Genomic DNA, 8,609 nt, shown 5'->3' with positions numbered 1-8,609 from the left:
GGCCAAAAGTTTGGACACACCTTCTCATTCAATGTGTTTTCTTTATTCTTTCATGACCATTTACATTGGTAGATTCTCACTGAAGGCATCAAAACTATGAACGAACACATGTGGAGTTATGTACTTAACAAAAAGTGGAGACCTGGCCTCCACAGTCTCCAGACCTGAACCCAGTCAAGATGGTTTGGGGTGAGCTGGGCCACAGAGTGAAGGCAAAGGAGCCAACAAGTGCTAAACACCTCTGAGAACTCCTTCAAGACTGTTGGAAAAGCATCAAGAGAATGCCAAGAGTGTGCAAAGCAGTAATCAGAGCAAAGGGTGGCTATTTAGAAGAAACTAGAAAATAACTGTTTTCAGTTATTTCACCATTTTTTGTTAAGTACATAATGTACTAATGTACATATATCAATATACATATTCAGTGATTAACCTGCTTTCACCAATCTTTACTTTTAGAAGTAATCTGTACATCTCCTGCAGTAATTCTAATTAGTTGGATGATGCATTGTGAACAACTGAGTTACTGTACAGCGAGTGCTATCATGAAGTACTGCACAAGATAAAAAATTACTCTTCCTTTTTAACATGGTCTTTTCACTGGGCTAAATGTGTGTTATGCTGTAAGAACATAAAAACATTGGTTGCAATTTCATTGAAAAGTACAAAAAGTATTTAGACAGTTTAGAAATATTTTGACAGGTTAATAAAGAGAAGCTCTTGTGGACAAATCTGATTGTCATATGATAAATGCAATAAAAATGACTGAAAAAAGTTGGTTGATGGGGAAAATATTTCATATTGGCACAAACAGGAAAATATGATGTTCCTTTGAATACATAAATGTTTCCTCTTCATCCAAAACTTTCTTATCTTGCTGTCAAGATGCATCTTCTCTAGTAACAGACCTGACCTTTCTTTTTAATGCGTAAATGTCCAGGATTGACATTAAGAGAGAATTCCAGATAAAATCCTGTCTGTGGTGTGAGTCACCATGCCACATGTTTTATCAAGCTGACATCCTACTTTGTTTAATTTTTGTTTGCAACAAGATTAGGTAATAGGGATTTGACACCTAAAATACTGTTTGTTTCTATGATCCACATAGCAGTATTTTGAAATGTCATTACACTTGATCCGACTAAAATATATTTTTGTAGGAAGGCTGACATTAATAAGTGTAACCAGGGGCTACCACTCCACCATCTTCTTCGTTTTCCACATGACAATGGGGCCCTGACAGAAATACAAGACCATCATCTACTGATCAAAAATACAAAATATTTTATATGTGTATGTTAACATGACTGACATTGTTTTGTAGGGATCATGTATAATATACAGTATTACATAATTAAAAGCGTGTACACTGGGTTGGCTTAATTATTTCCATAACAAAACTGCGCAATACCTTAAATGACTTGATAGCTGCAGACCAAAAAATTTACCCTGTATCACAACCACCATGAAAGTCATGGTCAAGGCCTATAGTTCTCTGATGCCTTGCCATGGCTGTAGTGTTATCTGGGTTTATTTGGCGTAAACCCAATAAGAGCCTCACGTAAAGAGTTTCCATTGGGTCAGAGGAAGCATGGTTGGTGAGTTGCGAGACAAGACAAGCAAGTAGATTATGACTGCCTCAGGCAGAGGTTCCTGCCTCTCCCCAACCTCTTGCATCACTCTTGGGAAGAGTAATTGGTTTTTACCAGTGATTCAGATGCATAAGAGGATTGTGTATATCCTCAGTGGGAGAGACAGCTAAAAACATAGAAGAATAGACACTGAATCTGCAAACTAGATCATGTGACTTTATGGCATGAATAACCAAATTTATCTAGTACACCTAAACCTAAAAATCACAGGATGGTAGTAGCCTAGTGGCTAACACACTCGCCTATGAACCAGAAGACCCAGATTTATCATTTAATCAAGACAGAAAGGTACAATTTTGGCAAGACAAAAGTTTTGTCACCTATACAGAAATTGAACACAATTACTGCAAATACAAAAATATGTCAGCAAGTTAAATAATGGTGCTGTGAGATCCAAATTTTATATCTTGTATGCCTTCCATGAGCTTGAAGGACTGCATCCATGCTGTTTGGCAAGGATTCATACAATTTATTGATGAAGTCATCAGGAATAGCAAAGAAAACAGTATGGCATGCCTCCAAGAGTTCATTCATATTCAGTTCATATTCTTTGGTTTTGTCTTCCATGCTTCCTCTTTCATCCTACCCCACACATGCTCAATGATTTTCATGTCTGGTGACTGGGCTGGCCAATCCTGGAGCATCTTGATCTTCTTCGCCTAGAAGAACTTTGATGGAAGTATGTGATGGAACACCATCCTGCTGCAGAAATTGGTTGGGAATATAAAAGGTAGCTAAGATTTCTTGGTATTTCAGACTATTGATGTTGCCTTCCACCCTGCAGATCTCTCACACACATGTAACCCCAGATCATGATTTTTCCACCACCAAACTTCACTGTTTTCTGGGTGAATCTCGAATCCATGCAGGCTCCAGTAGGTCTCCTGCAATATTTGTGGTGTGAATTACAGCAATAGTTGTGGTGTAATTTAACAGATGATTAATCTGAAAGATGCACCTTCTGCCACTTTTCCAGCATCCATTCTTTTAGCAGGCTGTGGGCCTTGACAAATGCCACACAGTTTTTTAATTGTTTTTTGTTTAGTGATGGCTTCTGGGCACTGATTCGACCATGGAGGCCATTTCGAGACAGAATCCGACAAACTGTTCTGGTTGCCACAGAGACTTCAGGTGACCAGGTCTCGTGGAGCTCTGCTGTAGTGGAAAATGCACTGGCCTTGGATTTTCGAGCCAACAAACGGTCCTCTCTAGCAGTTGTCTTGTGGGGTCTGCCTGACCTCGGCTTGTCAAAAACGTCTCATGTCTCTTCAAACCTTTTTTTTATCCTCTGAACTTGATGCTGAGACACATTGAAGGTTTCTGCCACATCAGCAGTGGATCTGGTCTTCAGCCTCTTGATAATCAACACTTTAGTCTTAGGGTGAATCTTAGGCATGTTTGCAGAGGTCTAGTGTACTGGGGTTCTTTGTATACACACCTGAGACATAATTGATCCATTAATAGTCACAGGTCAAGCTCATATGACAAGGCGACAACTCTTATGTCTTTGCAAAAATTGACTCAATAGGCTTTACCAAGCTTTGAATATTAGAATACTTTTTGACAGTTTCATTTTGCACTGAAACATTATTACAAAAGCTGTTGGGAATAAAATGAGCCATTTCTTGTAAAAAAAAACAAAAAACACAAGCGACAAGACTTTTGCCAGGGACTGTAAGTGGTGAAGATTTGGTAAGATTTCCAAAATGCATAATTACAGACATATGTCAAGTTTTGCACCTGCTTTTCAGGTTTGTAATCCAATATAGGGTTCGGCTCAGTGATCTAACAAGTGCGATTCTAAACTCGGCCTGTCCTGAAGCTCCAGTTGTAAAACTGTTGGTCTAGATTTGCTATGTACATTTACAGCATTGTCCCTATGTCCCTGATGTAGGGGCATTCTTGTGGACGCAATTTGAATAATATATTTTATGGATAAGAAACACAACATCCTACATCCTATGAAAAATTTCCCAAATAAAATGCATACCAATTTCATTTTTAACATTTTAGCAATTACTGCCATCTCATGGTCAGTAAGAGTATTTCCTCAAATATTGCAGATGAAGTGTAGCTGCACCATCTACTGTTCAACAATCAGGGCGGTAATTTTTAGTGCCTAACATCTTTAAATGCAAGTATAATTCAAGTACAATTGTGAAACGTCCTCAAGCATGTTAAAAATCGCTAAATCTAACCACAGTACCCCCCCACCCATTAATTGCATTTTTACATTCTATTCCCAAAGCTCGTTTAAATTCGTTTCACTTGATTTGATGTATGTCATCAGATATAAACTTCACAGACAGTTTGCAGGTGAAGTCACTGAAAAAGCGTTTAGTGGCTCCAGTGGTACATCTACAGCCTCACCAACTCGTGTGTGGCTGGAACATGGACACTGATTATAATCAAATATTTTTTTTACAAAAATAATTTGGCCCTTATGACTTTTAAACGCGTGTGAGCACGCTGACTTAGACAGCTGCATATAATGCTCTCGAAGGGTTCACGCGTTTCGATACAAAATCTTCACATGGATCTTCCACACCACTGACACGTCATCAAACCACACAGCAGTATTCCAATACAGCCGAGGGCTCTGGGCAGCGTGTTGCGTTATTTTTGCGCTCAGAGTGGGTCACGGACGACAATTACAAAAGTCACAGTTGAGCGCTGATTTAGGATCTACACTCTTTCGAGGTTCAAAAGCCGGACGCGGAGTCCGAACGTTGAGCTCGGCTGACGTCTCGCAAGGAATGCCGGGAAAAAAGGCAACGAGCTTGTTGTGTGTTGCCACGTCCGCGTATTATAAGAAATATTATTCCAAGCGTTTGTTCGTTTACAGTTTCATACTAGGTTATTTTATAGTTCTTTTGAACTCATTCTAAAATCCTGAGTTTATATGGATTTCTCTGCAAATACCTAATTAGATAACTAATTAGGGCACCAATCTGATTAAAAGTAATCCGTGACGACATGCTAATACATTAAACTTAATATATTTCTATACTTTCGATTTTAAAATATAACCAATAATTTAGTCTATATGTCGAGATGTCTCTCTTATGCACAAAACGACACTTCATGTGGACATGCTAATGTAATTTTTCTTGTATTTTTTAAAATACATTTAATAAGATGTGTCAACAACCTATATACGCGTTAGTAAACGTACCTACAAATCCTATTTATTCAATAAAACAATAATCAATCAAGACAACAGATAAAACAGACTTTTGATTAAAGGTAACTGACAATTCGCGCGAGATCTGGCAACGTCGGCTGTTTTTTTTTTTTTTTTTGTCGGCAGACATGGCGCTGTGCGTTGGCGGATGCTCCACTCCGGGACTGTAATTTGATCGCCGGCTGGTTGGAGACAAATCTTTCTCTGGTGAAGCCCTTCAGCCACGTCACCGAGTAACTTTATGAGCCCGTCGTAGTCAGTTTCTTCTCACGGCGCAAGCTTCAGCCAGAATAACCCCTGCATGGCAGAAGTAGCCTGCAAGTTCAGGACTTCAGAAGCGTCGCTGGAGGAAGAGTTCTTTTTATTTTATTTGCTTGTTTCAAAAATACTTTAGTTAGTATTTTTTTTTGGTGGAGGTTTAGCTTGGACGCGGACTGACAACGTTCAGTCCCAGGGGGTCTATTTTGGACTGTTCGGGCCAAGGGCCCAGTTACTTTTTAATATTTTCACGTCTTCTGTTTTTTATCATTAAAATTTTTTTATACTGTTAGCTCAGGCCGAACCTTTCTTTGGTCAAACGCACCTAAAAATGAACGTGTTCCGCCTGGCCGGCGACATTTCACATCTCATTGCGATCATAGTCCTGTTCCTCAAGATATGGAGATCCAGGTCTTGTGCAGGTACGTGCATATGAAAAAATAATTATGCGTTTATTGCCAGATTAGAAATGTGAAATAACCTGATCATATCAAACATGTGTATGCGCGCACCGATTTTCAAGCTTAAACTGTCAGCATTACTTGGCAACTTGTTTTCTGGCCGGCACTTGTTTATTTAGCTCTTCCTCGTTACGTGGCAATAAAGCGCCAATACCTTCTGCTCTTATGGCGCCGGTGGGGAAAAAACAGTTTTGTTATTTTTTTTGACCAATGTGTAACCATGACAAATATCATAAATCCCTCTTCCAGGCATTTCTGGGAAATCCCAGGTGCTTTTTGCATTGGTCTTCACTACGAGATACCTAGACCTCTTCACAAATTTCGTCTCCGCATATAACACTGTCATGAAGGTAAGGACAGGCGGTCTTAGTTGTCACGGCTGTCCCGTGAATTCTTTTCCATTTTTTTGTTGAATGCACTGCATTAAGTAACTGCAGCGGACACTCAAGTGGTCTCATCCTGTCCCGTTCCTCAGGTGGTCTTTCTTGCTCTGGCCTATGCCACAGTGTATCTGATCTGCTTGCGCTTCAGGAACACTTACGACTCGGAGAACGACTCCTTCCGGGTGGAGTTTCTCTTGGTTCCAGTCGCTGGCCTCTCCTTCTTGGAGAACTATGCCTTTACCCCATTGGAGGTGAGTGGGGCATCCTCCGCTTCAGAAACCTGAAAAAGGACGGGTTGATATCGCTCCAGCCGAGGTTGCAAAAAAACAAAACCAGATTCCTTCCTTCAGTTCAGGCTCAGACGTTCTTACTGACGTAGTATAAAAATACAAAGAAAACCTCTGCATGCTTTCTAACCGGGATCTATGAGCTGTGAGGAATAATAAACCCCAGCTGCCTTGCGACCTCTTTTTGTTGTCTGATTTAGACCTGACCTGTTTTTGGAAGCTCTCTTGTGACATATTTTCAGTTAAAAAAAAATCCAGGTAAATGCACCAAGACACAAATTTATACAAATTTAAAAAATGTCTCTGCGTCTGAGCCGTTTACGTCACTAACATTTAAAAGACCATTTTTGACAGATTTAACATTAGAATTCCCTGCATACCAAATGCCCATCTTCTCTAAACCTCTCCTTACCCTCACTTCCAGATCCTCTGGACCTTTTCCATCTATCTGGAGTCTGTTGCCATACTTCCCCAACTCTTCATGATAACAAAGACAGGTGAGGCGGAGTCCATCACCACACACTACCTGTTCTTCCTGGGCCTCTATCGCACTCTCTACCTGGCCAACTGGATCTGGCGTTACCACACCGAGGGCTTCTTTGACCAAATCGCTGTGGTGTCCGGAGTTGTGCAGACCATCTTCTACTGTGACTTTTTCTATCTCTACTTTACCAGAGGTATGTTGTTTTTATATATTTTGCATACATTTTAAGCTGATTCAGTGTAAGGGTACTACATGTTTTTGCTTCCTTTATTACAGTTCTCAGAGGAAGTGGAAAGATGTCCCTGCCAATGCCTGTATAAGGAAAAGAGGTGCATTTCTCCGTTCCAAATTTAATTCCCTTCCAAATGATTATTTTTTTAAACCTAGGATCAAGATCTGAATGAGCAATTATTCCAGTCATATTCAGAGTCATGAGTTGACTCTTAAGTGGACACCATAATTGTCTTTTTTTTTTTTTTTTTTTTTTTTTAAAGGACTTGAAAATCTTTGTCAAGTGTTTTTGTGGATGATGGGAATCATGTACATTGTGGGAGTTTGCAAGTGAGTTAAGTACAGGTTCAGAAAATATTCCCTGACACAAGCGAGGCCAAAATATTTAGCCTTGTAATGGAACATTTGTGAAAGTAACAAATTAACAGATAGGTGCTATAAAACATGAGTTGGGTTATTTCCCCCATTTAATTTTAATAATAATGCTGTTTTATATTTAATGTGACTTCTGCCATTCTGTTATTAAAATCTTTGTGTGTAACAGACCAGTGCTTTCAGTGCTTTTTTTTTTTTTTTTTTTTGCTTCTAAGTGAGCATTTTTCTCTGTACATTTTTGTTTTCTGTGTCTTTTTGTTCTTGTCTATCAACCATGTTTAGGCGCCTGTTTGGTACAAGGTTATTAAATCAGATCATGACATGGTTTACTTTCTGCATTTTTCTAAACATAGACCATGACGTGTCTGCCTTATTTTTTGCCTTGTATTTTATTCCTTTTTCATTAATCTGTTCTTTTGCCCTACTCCTGTGCTTCTGTGTAAAACCTCTGTTTGCACCATCGATTGTAAAGATGATTTATTCCTTGGTACTTTCTGTAGGACAGGTGGCACAAATGCTTGTGTATTCTGTAAAAAAAAAAACACGTATTGCGAATGACACTTTTCTATCAGTTTCACATTTAATGAAACATTTTAATAAAACCATGACTTGTTAAAGCTTGTGATTCAGCTCTCTTGTGTTCCGAGTATTTAAGGCTTTATCTTTTTTTTATTCTTATAATTATTTATTATAATTTTTTTTTCACATCTTTTGCTCATTAACTCGTACAATAAGGTTTCTGGTAGCTAAATAGCTGGTTTACAGTTTTGGTCATGCAATAAACAGTTGACCTTGTGAGTGCATGTGCACATAATATTAATTTAATATTTTTGTTTGATAACCAAAAAACAAACAAAAAATGGTTTGTATAATTTAACAATGTTTCAATACACCCTCATGTCATTTCCATGAAACTCATATCACTTTTTCAGCCTTGAACTACTCTCATTATGCTACATACTATATCTCTGATTAATTTATCCAGTGAGACTTTCAGGGGCACAATGATATGTCAGGTTTGAATTAGAAACTTTGTGTTCATCTGGTTCAGCTTGCTTGCATTTTTAAACTTCATCCATTGCTTCTTTGTTACATTTATGACATTCGTTTAACTGCGTACAAGCTTCAAATGCTTTTGCTAAACATTTTTTATGAATTTACTGTTTCAACTGTTCATTAAATCCCTAAATATCTCTCTGAGATCAATAAAGTATTTATCTATGTATTTATGCAGAAGTATTGCATGAAGAGACTGGTAATTTGCATAAGCCATCCATATTTCAGTGTTAATGAAAAA

At 38.5% G+C, this 8,609-nt stretch overlaps 1 protein-coding gene across 1 annotated transcript; it reads left to right on the top strand.

The window, feature by feature from the left end:
* The first annotated feature begins 4,962 nt into the window (after positions 1-4,962).
* On the top strand, positions 4,963-7,499 carry kdelr3 (KDEL endoplasmic reticulum protein retention receptor 3). Its single transcript, XM_028987596.1, has 5 exons — positions 4,963-5,513; positions 5,802-5,902; positions 6,028-6,186; positions 6,647-6,899; positions 6,983-7,499. Exons 1-5 carry the CDS (start codon positions 5,423-5,425, stop codon positions 7,024-7,026), a joined length of 648 nt encoding a protein of 215 aa, XP_028843429.1. The 5' UTR covers positions 4,963-5,422; the 3' UTR covers positions 7,027-7,499.
* The last annotated feature ends 1,110 nt before the right edge of the window (positions 7,500-8,609 follow it).

This window comes from Denticeps clupeoides, chromosome 7, assembly GCF_900700375.1.
Source record: "Denticeps clupeoides chromosome 7, fDenClu1.1, whole genome shotgun sequence".
NCBI lineage: Eukaryota > Metazoa > Chordata > Actinopteri > Clupeiformes > Denticipitidae > Denticeps > Denticeps clupeoides.
Note: the sequence above shows the minus strand (reverse complement) of the source record. Positions and strands in the feature narration are given on the sequence as shown.